Source organism: Drosophila novamexicana, unplaced genomic scaffold (assembly GCF_003285875.2).
Source record: "Drosophila novamexicana strain 15010-1031.04,08,12 unplaced genomic scaffold, DnovRS2.1 tig00000512-arrow-arrow-pilon, whole genome shotgun sequence".
Taxonomy (NCBI): domain Eukaryota; kingdom Metazoa; phylum Arthropoda; class Insecta; order Diptera; family Drosophilidae; genus Drosophila; species Drosophila novamexicana.
Genome location: NW_020824809.1, coordinates 221,074 through 246,219, shown reverse-complemented (window position 1 = coordinate 246,219; position 25,146 = coordinate 221,074). Strand labels below are relative to the sequence as shown.

General features: G+C 36.8%; 1 protein-coding gene across 2 annotated transcripts; it reads right to left on the bottom strand.

The window, feature by feature from the left end:
• Nucleotides 1–129: 129 nt before the first annotated feature.
• Nucleotides 130–25,058, bottom strand: LOC115761903 (decaprenyl-diphosphate synthase subunit 1). Of its 2 annotated transcripts, XM_030703921.1 has the most exons (9): nt 24,513–25,058; nt 23,999–24,371; nt 10,297–10,473; nt 9,287–9,426; nt 8,969–9,110; nt 8,419–8,508; nt 1,767–1,898; nt 1,415–1,609; nt 130–857 (listed from the first exon to the last, which is right to left on the bottom strand). In XM_030703921.1, the coding sequence occupies exons 2-9, from the start codon at nt 24,236–24,238 to the stop codon at nt 636–638; spliced, it is 1,338 nt and encodes a 445-aa protein (XP_030559781.1). In that variant the 5' UTR covers nt 24,239–24,371; nt 24,513–25,058; the 3' UTR covers nt 130–635. The 2 variants fall into 2 exon arrangements, with proteins under 2 accessions (XP_030559781.1, XP_030559778.1); XM_030703918.1 differs by having other exon boundaries at nt 23,999–25,058.
• Nucleotides 25,059–25,146: the final 88 nt, after the last annotated feature.

Sequence of the window (25,146 nt, the reverse complement as noted above, 5' to 3'; positions counted from 1 at the left end):
ATAAAATAAAAAACAATTATAATGTTATTTTCTTAATTCATTAAGCATTGCTTGTAATATATACTATATATATTTATATATATATATATATATTTTTTTTTTTTTTTGTGTTTGCATTGACTAATAACATAGGAGACATTTAAATTTATCAAAAATCTCAAACTGTAAGAACTGATATTACTTTTAACTAAGCAAATTTACAAATTTTTATATTTGCAAAGCTTAGCTTTCATCAGTTTTTACAACTTATTATTTATGTAATGTTTGCTGTGCTTCACAAATAATCGTATGTGGTTTTTTAAAATACATATAGATTTTCAAAAACATTGCATATAAAGTTTAATAAAAATTCTTTTTGAATTTTACATGTTTGTATATACAACGTACGTGAATCGTATTTCCGCCAGGTAATTTCTTACAAAATTTTGTTTACATTTTATGCAATTATTTACAGTGTCAACAACAATGCTTAAAAACTAAATAATAAATGTTGTCTTTACCATTTTCTAGTTTTCTTCCTACAAATTTTTGCTTGTTTCTCTCATTTGTTGACTTAACTAGCATTACGTGTTGCCTGCCTGCTTAAAACTTAATTTTATATGTGTATATATTAATTTGTATATATTTTATCAATCCTATTTCATACGATTGATGACTAAGTCGGCAACAACTTGGAGCCCCTTTTGATAGGGAGACTCCGTCAACTCCTGTGCCAGACGTATCGCCTCATTGCAGTGCTTCTTAGCCAGAAAACGCGTTTGCTCTAGTCCATGCGACTTGTGTACCAGCTCAAAGGCCCGCTCTACGTCTCCAGGTTCGCTGAAGCGACGCATTACCATTGGGTTGAGCTCGGGATACTGCAAGATAAAACATCAAATTGTTGTTAGTTATTGTAAGAGTTTTCTATACATAGCGCTATCCTCACACTCAGGTGGGCTCGGTCTCGGGCCCGCATGCCAATGCGATCAGTCAGACACATTATCATTAGCCTCTATGGCCTCATGATACGCATGTACATGGCTAGTTTTAACTATTTAACTGGCTATCTTAGCGATTGGTACACTGCTCGCTTTTGTCACTGCTGTTGGCGTTGGCGTTTAGAGCGCTGCTTAAAACGCATTGCACGCGCGTGCTAATCGCGCTTCGCATAATAAACTGAGAGTCGTTTTTGATGTGAAATCGAAAACGCCTTACAAACGCATTTGATGGCACACGATGCATACTCCCAGCAGCACTATGATATCATCAACGTCATAATCAAGCATAAAGCACCAAGTTGAAAATGCACATAGCTACCAATGCAAACACAGTTCTGAACAATTAGCAGATGTTGCGACAGGTATGAACATTATTTAATATATACTTTATAGCCGGCGTGTTGTCACAGCAATGAGGAAGTCAGGCCGGGGCTTACCTTTTCGCATGCAAAGAGGACCGGCGCTGTAGCCAGGCCCAGTTTTAAGTCAGCTGCTGTTGGCTTGCCCATTTGTTCTGTGGAAGAGACAAAATCCAGCATATCGTCTACCAGCTGAAAGGCTAGACCAATATTGCGTCCATATTGAAAGGCCACCTCGGCAACATTGTCATCGGCCTGGGCGATGACGGCGGTCTGTGAAAACAGAAATTCAAAGTCAATTGCTGGCCAATCAACTGTCCAAATGGGCACAATGACAAACGCATTCGACCAAATCAATTTGCAGCCTACTAATTGCATTAATATTTGCAATTGCAATAACAATCGCATTTTGATTGCCGGGATTACTCACCGCCTTCAGTGCATTTGCAATCAGCGATGCGGTCTTCCTGTAGGTCTTGGTCAAATAGTGTGCAAAGCGCTCGTTCTCCGTTTCCCTCGAGCCGAGCTGCATGAATTCGCCTTGGACCAAATCTGTTAAAATCTGAAGAAGAAAAAAACGTTAATAAACAATTTGTTAGCAGTTTAGTGTCATGTTTGCTGTTTAAATCTAAGTTCGCCTTGGTTGATAGGACAGGACCATAACAGAGCAACGTTGCTCCAGTCAAAAGTGCCCGACCAGGAGCTGCCCTGTATCCAGTTTTGAATCGCCCCCAGCCCTACATATTAATCATTTATTCGTGAATTAGATGTTTTGTCAATGGTCGACTGTACAATTCTTACAGATTACAATCCAAAAACTTATATTTAGTCTGTCAATGCTGATCGAAAACCCATGTATTTCTCTTGGTACCCTTGGCAGTCATATTTGAATTCTCGTGATATGATTTTAAAACGGAAGCTACTTATTAATTTCGATCGGTTTTCAAGAAACGAAGAGATTTATTTATAAATTATTTCATAGTGCATATGTTTGTTTCGGAATAAGGTCGTCGCGTTTCTTACAATTTTAAGCAACATATTTCTTTATATTTCTTTCCATAAGGTTTGATATTCCTTAATTACGTATACGATAACTGTTAAGCGGGTATAACCCGGCCTTGCCCATGGCACCTATAAAATAAATTGTCAAAGATATTTGAGTTTGAAACCAATGGGACGGTAAACAAAAACTTTCATAAAACCGTTTCCGCTAATTTACCACTGTTGCGGGTGAAGTTTCCCAATCGAAAATAAGTTTGAAGCATATCGGACAAAAATTAAAACTTCACCAACGAAATCTTTGAATCGCATTTTTTACCGAGGAAGCTTGGATTATGCAAGTGTGAAAGACATCTCAAATGATTTTTTATACACATTCTTGGAAATGTAATTGAGTTCGTAATGTCACCTGCAAAATCTTTGACCCCCATTTTCATCAATGGATTTAAAGAGAAAAAAATGCGAAACACCCATCATATGAATTTTGACAAAGATCTTTAAAAATGTTATTGAAGCCGATGAAGGACGGTAAACAAAAAACTTTCGTAGAACCGTTTTTAGTTTGAAGATTTTTAGAAGATGAATTATCTATGGTGTTCCATTAGGGTAAAAGGCATTAGGGTAAAGGGGCAGCGAAATACTCTTTCCAATTGGATTGCTGACTGTATGATTCCAGCTATAAAACTACGTTTAGACAGATAATCGGCTGTGTGTGAGGCCACTTTTTAAATTTACATAGATAATATGCTTATAGATACTTGCGGGTAGCTTCCGCATGGCTGACTGTTCAAATGAATAGGGCAAACACAGATGTGCCAAATAGTTGGTGTAAATAAAATTTCATTGAGAGCAAGATGATCGGAGGGTGGATAGTGCCACACCAAAGATAAATGAATGGACATAAAATAACCGTCCGAGGGTTATTCCTTAAATAACAAAAATATATGTAATTTCGAATATTGGCTTTTCGATTCGACTGGGCTTTTATTACAGGTTTTTGATTTATCGTAAGATACCCACGATCCCATCCGCAAAAAGTTTATGAAGGGTAATAGGTCACACTGAGTACCAAAGTTTTTAGGAAATAAGAAAAGAATTTCAAATAGAAATAAACACATTTATGAATGGGGGGAGTTAATATGATTTGTAAAACAAATTTATATGCCAATCAAGTAAACGGAACAGATAAAATAATAATTTTGTAAACTTCAAATATTCGTGCTGTACATCTTTATTTTAAAATAGACCCTCGTAGTTAAGGTGGTATTTTTATTTGCACAAAAATGTTGGCGCGCCCTTCGCTTAATTTCGATTTTGTTTGTAGTCTGTGCTTCTCGCATAACTATTTTCATTCATTCATTCACTTTGACAATTTCGCAGGCAATTGTCAAAATGTTGAGCAAACAAACGGCGGGGTAGTATTTGGTGTCTACACGATTAAATATATATAAATATATATATACGTGGGCGCTGATTTGGTGGAAATTGTTGTAGTTGTCGTTTGTCACTCACAGCTTAAGGAGCCCAAGGTAAGAGCTAGAGACACAACTCGGACATCGATACGGTCATATACATATTTTTGGCCAAATCCCAGCGAATTGGCTTGTTTAATGTACATTCTTTGTTTTTTTTTCTGAGCAGTTTGCCTTAGAAGCAAAACAACATATTGGCTTTCAATGTTAACTAATTAACACATGCGACTGAAATAGGCGCGATCGGTGCGTACCATTGACGCCAAAAGCATCAACAACAGTAACAGCATACAACAACAACAAAAGAGCAAGTAATTGCAGTTGAGGCCTTTAAAGCAGCTGCTGACAACATTTTTCTTTTAACCTCAAAATGAGAGCAGTCTTTTATTATTGTTTTTTTTTTTTTTTTATTTTCGAATTGCTGCACAAGTTCATTTTTAACAAAAGATATTTCCCAAGCACTATTGTGACCTGGCTCTAGTTGGTTTAGTTAAATTAAACTTTGATCCTCACTTTCCATCAAAGAGCGGTGGATGAAGCGAAAAACGTTTTAAATATATGTTCACAAAGATCTCTGAAATTGCATTTGGAGCAGATCCGACGGTAAGCAGAAAAGTTAAAAAGTTTCCTCAAAATTTTCACAATTGTGGGTTGAATTTCCAATAGGCGATCATTAGGTTTTTTTCAAGAGTTTTGAAAATAAGTTTAAGGCCCATCGAAAAAACTTGAAACTTCGTCTTTACAAAAAGTGTGAAAGACATATCGGATCAATATTCAAAAAGATGTTTGATTTGTTTCGAACAATCGTTTTTCGTGATTTTCTATACTTGCGGTTGCAATTTTTCAAAAACCCATTTTAGCGTGCATCTTTATCACATTGCGTTACTACAGAAAAAACTTCAGGTATCTAACTCTTATGGCTCTTATGGGCTGTGCTGGTGACCAATTATCAGTCAGGCTGCCAAGAAACAGTTTTATTTATATCCTAGTTGGTAATGCCCGGCCTTGCCCGGTACAAGTCTTTTGCTTGAAGTATCCATCGATTTCCCACCCGAGGGAAATTTAAGCATACCCGAACACCTCGTAGAAATCAACGCATTTTAGTCTCGTGTTAAAAATCCAAAAGTTGAAAAAAAAAACAACTTTTGCCCATACAACATATGTCCGCAATTTCTATCTAAGGGTGGACTTTGGGAAACTGTGTAACACGTATAAAATGTCTAAAATTGTTCAAACACTTTTCATAAGGTTTTGAAGCTTAAAGTAGATCAGACGAAACTTACAACTTTCAAATGTAACTCGAGACGCCAGATAGTTACGAGTCAATTTAATTTCTCACCAGTGAGAAATGGTTGAAATTGTATTTGAATAAAATAACTTAAGAGATATTAGGTAACTTATGTTTTCTTTTCATATATGTTTTTATAAGGTTTTTGGGATTTGCTTTAATTGGATCTCATGAATTGTAATCTGCTCTTCTCAGATTCCTAACAACTGCACATTTTAAACCGTAACAGACTGGTTTAACCCACCATACAGACAGAACAATAAATACTTATTTCAGTTGAGCGAACTACCAATAATATAATGCTATCAACGTCTTTGAAGCCGTTGAAATTATTTAGACGTGTTTAGCATATCAAATACGTCATCCTGATATATTGTTGTCGTTGTACATGAACGAAAATGCTAAACAGCCAAAATACAATGCTTGGGGTTTACACAAAAAAAATCCCAAAGCAACTGCAAAACTACTTCTAAGATAAAGTGATGTCTTGGGTTTTGCCGTAGCATTTCTTATACCTGTACACATGCTAATCTAATCTAATAAAGAAATAAATGTAAAAAAGTAATGTGAATTTATGTAACAAGCAGCAGAAGTCTTCTCCGATCTTATAAAATTTTCATCTCCGGTCGCACACGTCGATTTTGGAGACTAGAAGAGAGCAGCGCCAAATTAGAAATAAATTGTCACATATTGAACCAGTTTTCTCGGACTCTTGCTACTGAAAGTGAAATTGTTAGCTGGCATTTCGTCAATTTGTGACATTGCTGCGAAAGTGTTTTGAGTTTGAGAAGTCTGAACCCATTAAAAATGGGTATAAGGGTATATTGTATTTGTGCAAAATCCAAATGTATGTAACAGGCAGAAGGAAGCATCTCCGACCCCATAAAGTATATATATTCTTGATCAGCATCAATGGCCGAGTCGATCTAGCCATGTCCGTTTGTCTGTCCGTCCGTCCGTCAGTCCGTATGTATGAACTCAAGGATCTCAGTATCTATAAGAGCTAGAGACTTGAAATTTTAGATGTAGATGCTCCTAGTTCCCGCGCAGATCGAGTTTGTTTCCGATAATCGATAACTTACACCGTTTCCAAGCAATCGATAACAACATAAATCGATATTCTGTTTTTTTTTTGGGCAATTTTGGTAAATAATAAGAGCTAGAGTCACCAAACTTGACATGTAGCTTCTAAAATAGAATATATATATGCATTTGATGTTGGAAGAAGAGGGTTCAGGGTATCCCCTAGTCGGGAGCTCCCGACTAGAACCTCTTACTTGTTTTGTAAATGTATTATATGTGCCCACAAACACAAAGAAGCATTAAGTAGAGGGGACGTGTTTAAATATGTTCATTTAATACAAGTATCAATTTATGTACATATGTATGTGTCATAGTATATATGTGCAACTATACTGAAAAAAAGTGAAGGCTGTAATAAAATCGCGATTGGTTGCCCTTCGCCTTTGCCTTGGACATTTCCAGGGTTCCAGGAAGTAAAATCGACCACGTTGATTGTGAACGATAACTGAACAGGTTTTTCCCATGGATACAAAGAAGTCCCGAACAAAACGAACAACTTTCTTAATTTAAATATGTAATCTGCCAGCTCTATATATATATACTAGCGGGTATTGCCCGGCCTTGCCCGTGGAACGTTTTGTGGTAATTATTATAGATATTTCCTTTCCACTAAGTACACATCCGTGAAAAATTGAAAATTCGTTCCATCATGAACTCCACTTCCATTTAAAAATATGTTTAAAGAGCTTTGAATAAAAAACCAAATGTTGGAATCAGAGGTTTCCGCCCTTATTAGTCTTGTGGTAAGAGTCGAGGTCGATTAAAACCTAAAAAGTTAAATTAATTTTGTTTGCCAGATTTACGCAGTTGCGGGTGGAATTTTCTAAATTGCTGAAACTCGTTATAATTAAGTTTTTATGTAGAGCCTTAAAAATAAGTTTGATGCAAATCGTTCAAAACTTAAAGCTTCACTCACATATTTTTCCATACTTCCCTTCAACACATAAGGTAACTACAGTGAATTTTTCAGCTTCCTAGCTCTTACGGTATGGACTGTGCGTTGGTCACTAATCAGTCAGTTAGTCAGGACAATCAGTCTTATATATAGAGATTTTTGTTCAAACTGCATGCAAAATTCTATACAGATCTGTGATCTGAGAACCCCAGATACTAAGCACGTGTACCGGACTTTTAGAAGAACGGGTATTAGTAGAACGGGTATAAAGACAATGGTACAATAAACGATTTAATAATTTGTATTCGATATCACCGCCTATCGATAAAAGTTGATTTTGAGACACGGTTTTTAGGCATACCTCGAAAATTATAAGAGCTAAGAGTACAACTTTGACTGTACAGTTTACATATTTTACTTTTTGGATATCTTCCTTCATTTTCCCATGACGGGCACTCTCGTCTGTACCTCTTAATTTTTCAATATTTTAATTCGCCTTTAAATTCACATTTGGCTTATATATTAGACACATTAGGAGCACTGTGAAACTCGCCACTCACAGCTGGCCGACTATGGCGTATGTATTGCCTGCAATAGATGCACAGTAGTATGACAATCTGATTAGCCCCCAGTTTGCACGGATAATTACTAACAGGCATGGATGTATCCAGAAAGCAAATATATTTTTGACCCATTATCGTACAAAAACATGTTGCCATTTCACGGCGTTTCCCGGTGCAAGTTTTTGCTTCATTATCCTCCCATTATCCGATTGTCGACAATTTATTATACTACCTTAACGAAAGTCTGAAAGATATATATATGCATTTCGACAATAATCTTTCACAACAAGTTTGAAACCCATTGGATGGTAAACAAAAACCTTTGACACAATCGTTTTTAGTCAATTTACCACATTAACGTGTGAAACTTCCTAAATCACTAAAACGCCTATTTAAGTTCCTTTTGAAACTATGGGGGAACGGTGGGAGGTATTCTATACGATAGCCTAAATAGTAAAATCGATGTGTCTAGCTCTAATCTCAAAATCAATATTTATCGAATTATTCGAAAGAATATATATTTTAAATTTCAATTCCATAATTTTTTATTTACAGAGAACGACACGTTATACAGACGGGCATGGGTAAATAGACTCAGTTCATCGTCCCGACCTCAGTGGTGCCTGTAACCTACATTTTTACAATATAATGGGATTCAAACCTGGTCCCCATTTTTATGTAGTCCTAGACAAGGTTACTTAGTGTTTGGATAAACTGCTTTATGCATTTATTCAAATATTTTGTATTTAGACTATGGCATTCAAAAATTGTATTTAACTCACCTGACTCAATACGATCGTCACATCATCGCTGCGCAGACGCGATATCATAATCGAGGCAATCGACAATATGTAATCACCAGCCATTGTGACCTGTAACGACAATATAAATATATAAGAGTACAGTTAAATGTTTCGACAAAACCAATTTGTTGGGCAAGTAATGGGGATATGGAGCAAGCTGTTGATCATATCGAACCGAGAAATGTTAATTATTTCTTCGGATAAACGCTCGTGTTGGCATTCAAAATGATGTCCAAATCCAAATTTAATTTGAACCTGTGAAACTGAAAATTTCAAATCGGCTAGCGGGAAAGGCAGTCTATTATTATACGGCCTCTGCTTTAAGGCCTTGCAAATGATGCAACATATTGACTAAGTCTCAATAAAGTTTATTCCATTGATGGCCAAGTCGGAGTCGCGTGAAATCATTGAGTCAACAGCTTGATCATTTTCGGTGTTATTCATTTCAATTGGCAGCTTGCAAACAGTTCGTTGCAACTAATCGCGCAGTTGACCAAAGCGCATATTTTAGCTGATATCAATGGCTTACCTTTTTGTGATTCCATAGAGCATTAACGCTGGGCTTGCCGCGCCGAAAGTCCGACTGATCGATGACATCGTCGTGTACTAAGCTGGCCGAGTGGACCATCTCCGAGAAGAGGGCTATCTGTCGTTGCTTGTGTACTAATTGGCTGTCAAGGGTACGTCAATGGGTAAATATAAATTTTTAATCAGTATGTATGTAGTTATAATTTGGCTTTAATTGTTGTTCATAGACACCAGTAGAATGCGCACATTTCGCAGAGGTCTGCTAATCATTACACTGCTCAACAAAAATGTGCCACCGAGGCAGAGTTAGCTTACTTACTGTGATTCGTTGTTCAGATGATAATTCAATGCCTTGGCCATCAGCATGGTCACCATAGGACGCAGCGCCTTACCCTGGCCATCAAAGTAGTAGCATGCTATGGTATCCAATTCCGACTGCGATGTCCCCGACTGTAGCAACTGTAACGATTAATTGAGGAGGAAGATACTTATGTAAGCTAAGCAAAAACTTGAGATTTGACAAATAATAATTATTAAATATTAATAATAATAATAAAAAATAATAACAATTATAATAGTAATCATAATAGGAGTTGTGATTGCTCTTGAAACTACAAACTAAATTCTTTTGTAACCCATTTCAAATAATATTATTGTAGTTTGGTTACGCTTATTAGGGGCGAGACAACCGCGATATCTGTATCGCCTCTTGTTTTGTACATGGCCTAATGGTATAGCCAAGGGCCTAGCTTTCCACAACTCTGAAGTTTCATATTAAAATAGACCGTTTCAATATATCTTGAAACTCACAGTACGAGAAAGATCTTTTAAAAAAAAACTTGATTAACAAACAAAAGGAACTTTTATATTCCTGAAAGTACAAAATTACAAAACAGTTTAATGTTTGTATATACAAATTCGCACAGTGTAGAAAATTCCCTAATGTCATTATGGCTTACAAAATGTTGCTTGGCTGTAAGCAATAATTCAAACAAAAAATAAAATGTGAATTCATTTTAAATGGTTTCCTAAAAAACTTGCTTTGAACTAATTTTAGTGTCTCATGTCATGTAAATTATTTGCAGCACAAAAGTTGTAAGTGCACAAAAGAAGTTTCTTGAAATGTGCAACAATTATTTTAAAAATGTTTTAATGATTATTTATAAGCAATAGTTATATTAGATTTATGTTACTCACATTTAAGCGGGGCAGGAGGAAAAATATTTGCTCAAAAATAATTATTTTTAAAAAACGTATACTCATTTTAAAAGAAAAAACACATGCCATTACACTCTTGATGTATGTACATATTTTGCTGACTATACTTACGTCTCTCACATCGTCGTAGAAATACTTCAGCTCATCATCGAGTATTATATATGGATCAATTTGTATTTCTCTCACGGGTCCAGCCGGTTGCTGTGTGTGAACGGAGCTCTGTGTGCGTAAACTCTGCATTGATCGGGGCGAGTACTGTGCGTTGTTACTGCAGTTATGTGAGTTTTGCTGCGGGTTGAAAAAATATAAGAACAGTGGCAGTGCGATTAGCGAATTTTCCATAAACGCTGCAATTAATAATAAAGTGTGAAAATTACAGGAGTAAAAAATCGCTTGGATAAACGGTCATAACTCCCAAAGTTAGCAGCAAAACAGCATACTACATTCGTACATAAAAAACTGTTTTTGAGTCACTTAACAACTTTCAATTGCTGGCAGCAGCACTAACGAGTTTTTGCTGCTGCCCCAAAGCAAGTGGAACCAAAAGCAACTTTTTTTTGACACTTATATTAGACGACAGCAGCAAGATTAATAACTGGAAAATTACAGCGGCAAATCACCAACAAATTAAAGTTTATTATTTAGCGCTCTCGTCACGACTCTTGACCTTGCCGCCAAGTTCAACTGTGCCTACATATCCTTTTGTTCCCGTACAACAAAGCGTCGCGTAGGAGGCCGCACGGGACACATCAAGTGTTGCCAATACAGCCTTTTTCCGGACACATCTATTATTTAATACCCTGAACCCATTGACAACGGATAAAATGGGTATGATGGTTTTGTGCCAATGCATTTAGCAAGTATGAGGACGCATAGATAGGCATTAAGAGCTGGGTCGAGCGAGCCATACCTGTCTGTCTATATGTATGAACGCATATAAGTTAAGAGACACAGTTTTAACACTGAAAGTCTAGTTTGCATAGAAACAGACAGATGGACATCTCTATATCAAATCAAATTTTGTACTGATCAATAAAATATATACTTTATGGTGTCGAAGATGTCTAATTCTATGGGCTACACATTTCATGACAATGTTATAATAGCGAGGATATAGAATAACCCTTTTTGGTTTGTACATATGCACACATTTGGATGCTATATTTAGCGTTGAAAACTTCATAAAGATGGGACAACGAACTCCAAATCGATTCACGAAAAGCATATCCCAATGTGGGCTAAAGAAATCGAATCGGAGCCTGTGCGTATATTGTACATAAAGCGTGTGTGCATGTACTCTTGTGTTGGTATATATGTAGAATTTTATTTGAGAGGAAGTTACGCAAGTATTAACTGTAATATTTAGAGTTACAAAATATCGATCAGCAATTTGACGTCTTGCTTTTTATCAAAGGCCGAACTGCAACTTCCTTCTTCGTCGATTTCGACACCCTTAGACTATGGACATCGATGATGGTTGGGATTACGTTGGAAATGGGAAATGACATGCCTCGGGACATACCAACCCACATTTTTAGAAGGAAACCAGAATGTTTGTAATGGCGATTTCGATTAATTTGCCATACAAAAAACTTATTATTCGACCGATTCTTCTTAAAGTGCCATAAAATGTAAGAACTTTATTTTCAACCGATCGTTCCTAATGCAGCTATATCCATCAAATGTAAATACAATTTTGCGTATATATAAGGAATATAGTAAAAATAATAATAAATTCTAAACAAGATCGTTGTTGATCGACTCGACTGTTGATTCTTGTTGTACATGTGCGTACAAATAATTTGTAGGGTGCAATTGCATACATAAAATTCAAATATAAATAATGTGTTATGTGGGGGTTCCACAGGTTTAAAATCTCTAGTATATTGTTAAGAGTCTTAGCCAAAAACACGGCTACTAAATAAAAGCAATAAGTGGAATGAAATAAACTATCTGCGAATTCTATTCATTTATTTCGTTAGCAGTGGCCACACAATTCTTGTTGTTTACCCTTCGTGGTTTCAATTGTGATCCCCGTGTGCGGTTACCGTCATACTCGAGTAGACTTCTTATAATTAATTTTCCTGCTTTTATTAATCGTAAAACCATGCTTTGTATAATATTTATTCATAAGTTAGTTACGGGTGAAATCAACTCTTCTGGCCTAGTCAATTTAACTTCTGTATCCATATTAGACTAGCACGCTTCAATTTTGTTGAACTAACAATGCCTTGCCTTAACCGTTCAGGGTCCTCTGTGATGATTATAACAAGCATTATAGAGTATTATGTTCGGATGCTTCTCTTTTTCTTATAAAGTTATATATTTTAAACCGTTTAGCAAGTAGACAGTCTTAGCATATATTCGTAGATTGCTTTCGCTTTTGCCATACATTACATGACTGCGCCCCTAGGTTGGTTGGGCGGGAGGAGGTATGCAGCACATTGATTGGGATTCGCATGAAAAAAAATCACCAGCCTTCACTCAAAATGCAATAAACTTCTGCTGTCACACTGCAAAAGATATATATTTTCGCTATCTTAGGGTCAACGTTCAGCGTAGTTAAAATGTATTTGGCTTGATTTTATACCTAGTGAATAAGTACCATGTCTGTTTAGCATATGGGGATAAAGTTATATAGTTTTTATATAAAGACTGTGCTATAGCTGTATGTACATGTTCTAGGCTAAAAATAGATATTTACCAATTTGATATAAACTTGGAATAGTACATATGAAATATTTCCAGTTTAAAGTCTCCTCAAAGATAATCGACGACTTGACTATATCGACCCATCTGTTGAAGCGTACTCAGAATATACATATGTACATGTACGCTTTATGGATTCAGAAAAAGCTTCTTCTGCTTGTTGCACACATTTGCTGAAGCCAACGAGACCTATTTATCAGTTTTTACATATTAGTCCTTGTCCATGAACAAATGAGTCTGCATCTAAGGATGTACCTTAATTTTAGAGACTTATAAAGCTAGGTAATTAGTATTTTGAGAGGGTGCCTTCCTGGTCGAAAAATGATCAAAATCTGCCTGGCTGCTTGCTAGTTAAAAGCCAGTGGAGAAGAAGAAACGAAACGAACTGATATCTATCGTTTATAACGCTAACCAAAAACTTCAAATCTTGTAAACGCATAAATGCTTCTATTCATATACAAAATAACTCGTACTGCTCGTACTCTTATAGGTTCTGAGATCCTTATACATATCCTTCATACATATGGACGGACGGACAGACAGGCGGATTGGTGAATCTAGCCCTGAGACCTAAGAGATATATTTTTGAAACAGGATTTCGATATAGTTTTTGTCGATTGATTGGATGGGGAAAGTTATCGATGATTATGAAAACTCGTAATGCGCGTAAGTGCACAAATGTGCGAGAACTGTGTATACTATACCCAGAAAGTTATCGACGATTTGAAACAAACCTAATGTTTGCGGGCAATCACTGGAGAAACTTTCAAAAGTTCAAGGGTTAATGCATACAGGTCGGAGAAGCCTTCTGTATCATACATATATAGCAAATCATTGTACCCAATTTTCTACCTATTTTCAATGGGTTCAACAACCTTGCAACCTTTTTGTCTCTTTTGGTTTATAAGTAAGTAGCATTTTAAAGAAGTACCGACACTGTCTGAGTGTGCGTACTATGGTTGTTAGGATAGTCAGGCACTGCATCACTCGAACACACCTATTATTAATATTAGTTTAAAAATTTAATGAACATTATCTGAAGGTGTAAACATATTGTATTTTTCTTCAAATTTTTATTTTTTTTATTTTTTTTTTTCTCTTTTCTTCTTGTTTTTTTTTTAATTCCCTTGTATGGAATTATGCAACACTGTCGCTATTTGGCATATTTACATGCCTAGGCTATGGCTATGTGCATGTTTGCTTCTTGTATTTGTCAGTCCGAACGACTGTCAATACAACTGGTGCGCATGTAAACACGATAACATGTAAATTTTATGTTGCCAACTGTCAACAGCTCGCGGAAAGCTGCTGCCAAACGGAGGCAACTTTTAGAGCCAAAGCCAATTGAGCTGCAAATATTTGAGTTAAGTTATGTGATTTGATGTGTTGTGTTGTGGTGAGCTGGGCGTGGCTATTACGCATCTCTGCAATCGCAAACAAGCACAAGCATGTTGACCCAGATGCATGCAGATCCTGCAGCCCAATGGCCGTCATCGATGGCCATAAAGTTTAACGCCCTTGGCAAGTCTACCTATCCGGTCCCCGTCTTCAGCGTCATAAACATTATTATAATTGATACTCTTTGGTACACGTGTGGAACAACACAGCGCATCAACTGGTTTGATGATAACTTTTCATTAATGTTGATTGTAAAATACAAGAAAAAAACGTATATATTGAACGCACATATATATTTATATATAAATATTGACCATCGCTGGCCTTTGTGTTCATTCAAAATATCTCACTCACATTGGGCTTGTAATGACCCAGTTTCATATTAAGTAAGAGTGCACATATGTATGTACATACTCAGATAAATATGTATGTATGTGTCATCAATATGTTCGAAGCTTAGCGGCTTTGAAGTAGAAAGCGATGGCATCGTCGGCTATCCAAACTTGACTGTTACAAAATCGACGCATCAAATTTAAAAAGCCAATTAAATTCAGCTCGTGAAAAGTTTCATTTTCAATATGTGCGTTAAATTAAAATTAGTACAAAGCTAGCTTAAAACGTAAGCTACGTCAATATACATAGATGCGTACAAATCAAAAACAAAAACCTAACATTCATTTCATTTCTTTTTTTTTACATTTTTGCTTTCCAGTTAAGAAACGTGAAAAAATTCATTTAATTGTGGCCGCTTTTGCGTTCGCAAACTACGTTGAATAATTTATACACTTTTAAATGGTTTTTATGGTCAGTGGCCAATGACCAAACAGTCAGCCATGCAGACAACCAGGTGGCCCACCATCGGCCAACAAAATTCGCGGATATTACTTATCACCTCTGCCTCTGGTGATGAGTATGTCAAATTGCTGCTTGACTCTAGGACTTCTTAAAGAATTTTGTCACTTCAATAATATTGTTACCAATATAGATCTGTGGAGCTGGAATTGCTTCAGTTTTCTGGTTAGCATTGCGTGCTACACAAATATTGTAGGAAGCACAAAATTCGTCGCACTTGGCTGCCACTGGCGGGCAGAGGACTTTGACTGACTTCAGTTTATGCGTTTCTTATATAAGCAGAGAGCAACATTTAAAGCAAAATAGACTGCACTCATTGACATGATAGGAAGTCGGACTAATAACATAAATGTGATGCAAAGATAATGCGTTAGAATTGGAAATGGCAAATGCTATATCGTTGCGGTTCATACAGTATTCCAACCTGGCCAAAAGACGGATCAAAATTGTAATAACCCGTACGAATATATATTATATCCGGCTCGGTTTAAACTAATCCTATTACTTCTGTGAAGCACAATAACGTAAAAGGCAATAAAAAGAGAAAGCAAAATAACTTCGGAAATGAATACCCACTAGGTTCTTCGGTGTGGTTTGCCTAAGGGCAAAACCGCAATAGGTCGATTGGTGACAGGCAGTAGACCCGAACCACCTATTGTCAGTTGATTGACTAATGCCAAAGCGATGAATCTTTTATCTGTAAATTTTCGCGCAGACGCACAAGATTAAAGTAATTGCGATAATTGTTTCGAAAACAAAGTTTATGCAAAATATGCGAGACGCCTTAAAACATTCACAGCACTTAAGGTGCGATGCCTGAAACTCAAATTGAGAGGTAAGTACAAACACACACCGGGGGGACAACAAAACAAACGATGCGAAGTATACTTAAGTGGCTGTCGTTGAAATTTTAACTCTGGGCCTCGGGGCGCTCCCACGAAATAATCGTGCGGATTTTGGAGCGGCCTAAACTCGATTGCAATTGAAGATGAAACCGAATCGCCACAAAGCAATTGAAATGTGCAAAAACTTATAAGCAACTCACACAAGTCCACAAAACATACACACAAATAAAAAATCAAAAAGGTTGTTAATCATTTGCAAGTAGCTCACAAATGCCCTGATTGATGTAATTTTGATTGGGCACACGTTTGATTGACAGCCTGACAAGTAATTGCAAAATATTGCATTTGTTATTGATTGATCCTATTGCCAGATCATAATTTATTTTTATATTACCCATTAATCACTCTTGTTTCACTCTAACCATGCTGAACATTTTAACTGGCCGACTCGCTGATTGTCAAACAACCAAAAAGTAAGAGCTAGGAAACTGATTTTTCTTGTTTCTTTTTGGTAGAATCAGCTTATATGAAAATGATTTAAAGCAGAAGAAAAACATACAAAGACGGTTAATAATACTATATTTAATTTTTATTGCGCCGACCTTGAGCCATAAGTGCACATTAATCAATTTGTAAGTGCTGAAAGTGCTTAGAACTGGAAATGCTGAAGCTGCTAAGAAGTGTTATCATGCCACTGCAATACATATACTTATACATTTATATATACACATGCAATTAAGCAGACTTTTAATAAACCTACAAGCAAAGATGAGATTTTGTATAATTATAATGTGTATAATCGGGTTGTCCAATGTCATTCATCCATAATTTTCACACTTTGTATCTCTGGCTTGCCAACCCTTTTCTGCCTTGCTTCGTATTTTATATAAGCTCTGACTCTTGTATTCTATTTATGGCATGGATAATTGCAGGGAACTATTAATGTGTAATAATTGAAGAAGAAAAACAGAAAGTTCTTAATTGTTAATTGTTAATTGAAAATATGTTTATAAATGATTGGGGTGAATAGATAATTCCCACAAGAAGTGAAATTTGCTGTCAGTTAACGAGAGTTGATAACTGACGGGGGGAAAACCTGCAAATTTTCGATTTAACTTAATTGCTTTGCTCAACTTAGGAAAACATTTATATTATTTTCAGCTGATCAGGTATAACGGGTAGCAAACAACGGTCAGCAAAAGCAAAAGCAAAAGCAAAAGCGCTCCCAACAATAAACACAATGTCACATTGAACAACAATAATAATATTGGCCAAAAGAGACAAAAGAGTGAAGCAGCATTTGGTTGACGGCCGCCGCCAAGAAGCGGCCGAAGCCGAAGACAAACGCAAGCCCACGACACTTTGGACTTTCCCTTTTTGTCGTCATCGTCATCGTCTTCGTCTTGGTCGTGGACGTTGCTGACATAATCAAAAGTCCGATGAGTTATGTAGGAGTTAAGGAGGAGCAGGGGAGGCGGGGAGCTGGGACGAAAATTGGCTGCATAAATCGCGCGCAATGGTCGGTAAGTGTTATTTTCTCTCTGCGATATTTGTTGACGCCAGCCAACATTAGCAGTAACGCAGCAGCTGATGTTGCCAAGTTGTCTTCTTCTTTATCGGAGACTCGTTAGCATACGTGTTAATATAACAGGCAGCGAAGCGATATCATCGCACGCATTTCAAGTGAGTATGAATGTTAAGTGTCGAGGGCTGGGTATTTGTATTTGAATTTGTATTTGGTTTCGGACGTAACTCTCTAGGCATGTTGCGTCTACCAATCGCATTGAGAATGCTTCTGAAGCTGCCGTGACAAAACGCATGTTTACGATATTAAAGTTAGATGACAAAAGACTGCTGCCCGAAGATGTCGCAATTGCCATATGTCATGGTTTTATGACTACAGAAATGGGCTCATCAAAAATAAGTACTTTAAGTCACTGCAATATTATTGAAGTCAATTTGACGGAGTTGCACATGGCCAAAATAAAAGGAGCCAATCAGCGCAGATGCAAATGACAGAGATATATGAGCAAAAGGATTTTACAAAGCCAAAACTATAAGAAATCAAGAAAGATCAGTTATACTTCTCAGGCGCACAAAAAATTAATTTGAGGCCGATTGCTTATAAGGGAGCTAACATAGTTGACATAGTTGCCAGATGTTGGTATGATTTTGATTGAGCCTACAACAGATATATGAAATGGTCTAATATCGATAATGGCTTGCTATATATATTGATCAAAATATCCTAATAAACAAAAATGTATTATAATATTCTACCAAAAATGTTGTGACCGCTGAATATAAATTATGGTCCGATACTGCAAGAACTCAGGTCATCTGTCATTTGTCAAGTTTCATAGGTACCTTCAAAAGTTACAGACTAGTTTGAATTAGGCACGTTGTCAGTCGGGAATGGCTTTGTCAACTCAACTGTGGTGTGTGAACACACATCGGAAATTAAATTGAAAAGTTGCACACAATAGTTTATCATCATCATTCCAAATTTGCCGAAGCAGTTCTGATGTATGGCTTTAAAAATAAGCTCGATAGTGATAGTGACCCGCATTTTCCACCCAGATGAATGAATTTTTCCAATATCCAATTTTTCAAATATCCAATATCTTAGTGTGCACTTTCATTGCACAGGTAACTACAGTAAAATTATTGGCTTCCTAGGTCCTACGGTTATAGTTCTAGGTCCTAGAGGTTATAGTATATACAGTAAAGTAAATTAATTCATATTCACATTAACAAGTAGACTTTCCGTATTTTCCACACAGACAATAAATATCTAGGGTGGTTTAAAAAAAAAAGGCTTCTCTTCCGACTAATTGAAATCACCGAAAAATACTTTATCTTCGGCATTGCGAGCTCAAAACATAATTAATTGACTGACAATTGAGCGCATGTGATTATATAAATCTGTCAAAAGCAGGCCAAAGCAAAAAATGAATAAAAGGCACTTAAAGCTGCAGCCAAATTGCAAACAAGTCAATGCGCGAAAACCAGTAAAATTCAAGTTTATCCTGCAGCCAATGAAAATTATATAAAATGTTGGCTGGCTAGCCAAAGCAAAAAGTAAATGACAAACTTGTAACTCCAAATTCCGAATTCCAAATCCGAAAATACCAAACTACCAATAGCAATAATCAAATGCGACGCGTGCTACAAATTAATGCAAACTTTATGTACTTGCTGCTCAATTTAATAATCGTTATTGTTGTTGTGCTTTCTGTTCCTGTTGTTGTCTAAGCAGGAAGTCAATGCTTAATGATGAAACTCCGTTGATCGATTCATGGCAAGCAATTAACCAACTTTAAATGTAAATTAAGTGAAATTTTTCATCCGAATTGCGCCAGTCTATGCGACAAATATCAACAATAGGGCTAACCAAAAAAATGTATGCATCAACCAACTCAGATCTTCAGAATGATGACCACAAATCGATAAAAAGAAATTAGCGGCCCGCGTGTGCGCATCAGACTCAGCCGCCAAAGGGCTACCCAATCTATGCAATCAGTCTAGAATATTTATTGTATTTGTATGTACGTAGATACAAGAAGATACAAGAATGCTGTATGAGTATTGCTGATAAGGTATTGAATATGTTGGGCCAAAGCCTCAAAGAATCCACTTGATGGAATGTGGGCCGACAGATGAGATCGGCCTCCCGAACTGATTCGGGTTGAGGCTGGAGCTGGGTATGGGCCTGTGCAGTTATGCAACATGTCTGCTGCCCAATAGCTGCAAACTTGCTTTTAACGGCTACACGATGGCGGCGCTTCTTTTGGCTTTCAAATCGAAATTCGAAAATGTTGCTGGGTGAAAAACAACGCAGAAATCATTAACAGTTAACAGTTGGCCGCCAGAGCAGCAAATCAATGCGGCCCGAAACAACAAAACCAGTTTAGGACAACAGACACGAAACGCATGCGTCTTTTGAATTAGGTCAGCAAGTACGAGCCAAAGAAATGAAGCGAAATAACCAAACAGCCATAAGACTCAGACCCAATGCATGCCCACGAGTCAACAAAAAAAAAAAAAAAACACACACACACACATACACATCAATAGCAGCAGCAAAAAACAGGTGTAAGGCATGTGAATGAAAGTCGTTGGCTTCACTTTGGCATGCCTGGGATCGGAACAATGTGGCCAATGTCGTCGGAACTCAATTAGACAGTATACCCAGTGCACTGTGCCTTCATTTTTTATAGATTTCAATTTCATTTACATACGTTGTCAGCATATGATTAAGTGCGCAGAACGCTCGCTTATTATTGGGTTTAAGTTTGCGTACATATTGGCTGCATTCCTTGAATACTTTTTGGCAATTCGCTTTTTGGCTCGTCTCGCAATCTCATTTGCCAGTGAAAGTGACCAGCGCAAAAAAAAAAACAACAACACAAAAATGAAGACACGGTAACAAAGACAAAGATTTAAGATATGGCTAAATCATACATATGACAGATGTTGTTAGCATTTAACCAGGGTTTTTCTGTTATCTTTCATTATTTATATTTTCGTATTTACGAGCGAAGTAATGTGCATTTATTTTTGGTCATTTTGCGCCACAAATTTAACGAAAAGGAATAGTTACCTGTGGGCCGCAACTTGAATACTCTGTGATACATATATATCATATATGCTCAAATATATGGTAAGACTAGTTGGACTATATAAACGGATAACTATATGATCTTGGGCTTAGAGTTGTCAAATTGCCTACGATTTCTGTGACATCTTTTAGGTAGGTAAGAGCTGATTGTAATGAAATCGATTTTAAGAATTTTCTTTAATTTGTAGCGAAATTGCACTTATTCAATTTTTATTGTTTTACTTAGAGATGTTTAGAGAAGCAAGGCCAATTAATAAATTTAAAATCATTAAGCTTAAAATATCGCATAACTATACGATATAAGTATAATACAATTTATAAAACAAGCTTTTAAGAAAACGCAAGAAAATATGAAAAAAAGTATAAAACCTACAAGCAATTCAAAATATTACCACAGTCGAATCCAATATAAAGAAAAGAAATAAAAATAAAAAGAAAAAAACAGGTCTAAAACGTGCAACATGAATTGGTTTCACTTTCGCGAGCAACCGAGATTCGGATTTGGGTCCATCAGCTCGCGAGTAATGCGCAAAATGCTGACTGCCAAGCGAATCAGCCAAAAGAGCTCGCGACCTAATGATGCTTTGGGCAGGCTCTATAGCCCAGTTCGCAGCCATGGCTCTAACTGATCAAACAGTTCAAACTGCTTATCAAATTCACACGCAGTCGTTAAACTCTACACAAATTTCACGCGTTCGAAATGAAAGTGAAAATTTAAATTTAACTTCAGTCAGCAACATCGAGCACACAGCGTCAGAAGGCGAAGCACATTCGTGCAGTATTTATACTCGTGTAATTTCAACAATATTTCAAATCAAATTTACCAACTTAGGCATATGCGCAGACGATGATAACAAACTTTAAGCAATGTAAAGCAATCCGTTGATACACATTTCTTTGCACCGTGTACAGACAGTTAATAATTCATAGAGTATTTATGTATATACATAGATATGTAGATGCGGTCATAGACATATGTACATATATTGATGTCTAAGTCAATTTTTGGCAAAATATTGCCAACATGAAATAAGAGGCGTCAGCGAATGCGACGTCGCAGTTTGTCAAATGAAATGAAGAAGAAAGTCGAGTGAGTTTCTCATGCGCATACATACATATGTATGTGTATATATGTATATGTATATGTATATGTATATGTATGTGTATATATGTATATGTATATGTATGTGTATATATGTATATGTATGTGTATATATGTATATGTATATGTATATGTATATGTATATGTATATGTATATGTATATGTATATGTATATGTATATGTATATGTATATGTATATGTATATGTATATGTATATGTATATGTATATGTATATGTATATGTATATGTATATGTATATGTATATGTATATGTATATGTATATGTATATGTATATGTATATGTATATGTATATGTATATGTATATGTATATGTATATGTATATGTATATGTATATGTATATGTATATGTATAGTTCATTGTTGTTTTTGTTTTTGCTATTGCTATTGAAGACTATTGTTAGCGTTATTTTTTCTTTTGGCTAGTATTGTCGCTGAAGTCGCTGCCCGCGTCGCTGTTGCTGCGACGTCCGCTTTCTATTTGCGTTTTGTTTATTGTTTACCTATGATAGGGTTAGATGAACGTATCAGTGTCTCAGGTGTGTGCATGTATACGTGTGTGAGCTAAACGTAAAATCACTTGGCGTTGAATGAATTTTTATTTGCATTTACCAAATTTCAAGCAGAAAAATGCATAAATAATTCAAAAACGTCGACTGCATACAAATTTTAACTTAAACTTTTTTCACTTTCCTAATACCTCATATAATTTAAAACAATATGATGTATATATATATATATTGTTTTCTACAGCTTTGCTTATTAAGTTAAACTAGCATTTCGTGGTCCTAATATGTGTCAAAAGAGTCAATTAAAATGTGTGTTTTTATGGGCACTTGACCTTTTTACTTTTTGATGCCACTCGATCCCAAGCGCCAGTGGCAGCCCCACACATACACACACAAGCACACTTTCCAAAACACATATTGCTAATTAATGCCAAGACCTTGAAACGATGAACACTATAAACAAATTATTTACATAGTATTTTATAGACCTGGTAATGCGCTGCATAAATGCAATGGAATAAGGCCTACAGTCTGCGAAAAGTGCAATGCTAAACCCATTAAAGCAACCTCAAGTTCCCATCCAGGGCCGTCCGGAGGCGAGCGAAAATTGCGTGCAATAAAACAATAATCCGCAAATAGCATTATGCACTAATTGTGCGGTGCTTAAATTTTAATACCTGCACATATTCACAATAGAATGGATAACAAAATATTAAGTATACGACATGTAATCGAATTTTCTATAATTGAAAATAAAACTACAGGTATTCCCATATATAAGAAAATGCTTGACACAAGGTAACTCTATAAATCTCATATGACATTAGAAATCAAACAAACAGACCTATTATAATTACAAACACACAAATTACACAAATTACACAAATTTGCAGATTCATACATGCATACGTTATTTTATGCATGGCATTTATCCTTAAATAATTAAATGAAATGAAAAACGCGTATCATTTACTTCAATAAAAGGATAAAAGTAACCAACATATTTAACATGATAATTATGCATTTATTGCACAGTTTTACAGGAATTGGTAGTTTGCCGTTTTAGAGTCACTGTGCCGTGCTCGAAGTTCACAGTCAGCTGTTAAACTTTGGCAACAAGGAAAGCGAGAAACGATCAAAATGTTGGCAACGAAACAAGGAGAGCGAAAAAATTAAGGCAAAATAAACGACAACAGGCCAACATTATAAAATATTTTGAAAAAGTGTATTTGGAGAAAATTGGTAAATGTTTCACCTTGCAAATATGCGATGATAAAAATTGCAGATCGCAAAAACTAGCAACATAAACATAATAAATAAATGAAGGCTTCCGCTAACAAAAACAGCAGCAGCAGCAGCAGCAGCAGCGGCAGCGGCAGTGCCCACTGCTGCATGCACAACAACGACAACAACAACAACTGCTCCAATGTCTGGCGGCAGCTGCTGCTGTTGTCGACGGCCGTTTGCTTTTTCACGCTACCTGCACAAAAGCAATGGCCAACAGCGGAGCCGCAGCCACTGGCGACCAATTTCACTTTCGTTTTCTTTTGGCTTTGCAGCGAAATGAAAAGCGAGCCACAGTAACAGCAGCAAAAACCAAAGTCACGCAGACGCATTAGCGGCAAACAGTCTGAGCATGCGCAATACACTCTTGTTAAATGCTCGATCAACGGGTTCGCCACCAATTGGCAGCAGGCCACTGCCCACTGGCCACTGGCCACTGGGATCGTCGATGTCATCGTCGCTGGTTTTCTACTCACCAGCAGGCTGAGGTTATCCTGGTTAGTGCCGAGGCTTAATCCATGAAAGCGACGAGCCAATTGCGGATTGAGTGAGTGTGCGTATTTCCTTGCATGTCCTTCAGCGGGCGCTGGACAAACTGACAGGTGGCTGCTCTGCCGACGCAAGCTGGGGCTTAGGAATAACCGATAAATAAATTTGTGCGCTTGTTGGCGACGCGAACCGCACGCGACTCGACCGGAAGTACTTAAGCAGGCCATTTTTTTTATTTCGATTTGTTTTGATATGATTTCGTTGATTTGGGGTTTTTATTTATCCGTTTAAAACGAGGGCCTCTCGTTAAATAAATCAAACCGCTTGCAACTTAAATTGCCAAGCTTCGCTGCTCCAAGCCTACAAATTGTGATGAAACATGAACAAATATTTGTTAAACTTCGAACAGCATTATTATAGGCTTATGTTCCGATTCGAAATAGACGACACAGAAACAGAATACAGAAATAGGCACAGACACAGATACATATACAGACGTACACAACACGCGCAATAACGAACGACGACGGGACAAAGATTGGAGACGGGCAAAGCGCGGTGCTTGCGTCCAACTGCAGCAGCTTCAGTGAAGTGTTTCGCGTTTTACTGCTGTCTGCGCACGTAGCTTGCCTGGCTACGCCTGCGCGGCCGTTGCGATTTGCGTGGTGAGTTTGTATGGGAGTGTGTTGAAATGCGACAGCCAGACGAAAAGAAAAACCGAGCGCGCTGATTTTGAACTTGACGTTGGTTGGCTTAAGATTCGGCGGCAAATGAAAGCTGCATGTCTATTGCACAGTTTGAGATGCACTGCCTCAGCCTTGCCTGGACGTTTTTTACTGGAATTCCCTGCGCCTGCTGGCTGTCAAGACGCCTGTTGCATTACTAAAGGCAGCATATTTTACGTTCTTCCAGATACACTAGAAACGTTTCATATGACTTGTTTTTGTTCGTTTAAAGTTAGTCTTGCTTTTCATTTAACACATTTCTAAAACTTGATGTCACAGAACTTTTTGTTTTGACGTAATAATGCAAGAACAGCTGTGCAGGCCGCCGCCTGGAAAAAATACCAGAGCTGACAACCTACGTTCGACAATCAAACAGTCGTCGTGCACTCTAAACTTATCGATAACATAAT

Excerpts from the sequence above, each read along its gene's own strand:
- LOC115761903 (XM_030703918.1), bottom strand. The coding sequence starts at position 24,238 with ATGGCCTGCTTAAGTACTTCCGGTCGAGTCGCGTGCGGTTCGCGTCGC. Across the intron at positions 10,474-23,998 it reads AGGATAACCTCAGCCTGCTG|CAAAACTCACATAACTGCAG; the intron begins GTGAGTAGAAAA and ends TTCAACCCGCAG. Across the intron at positions 1,610-1,766 it reads TTGCAAATGCACTGAAGGCG|ACCGCCGTCATCGCCCAGGC; the intron begins GTGAGTAATCCC and ends CTGTTTTCACAG.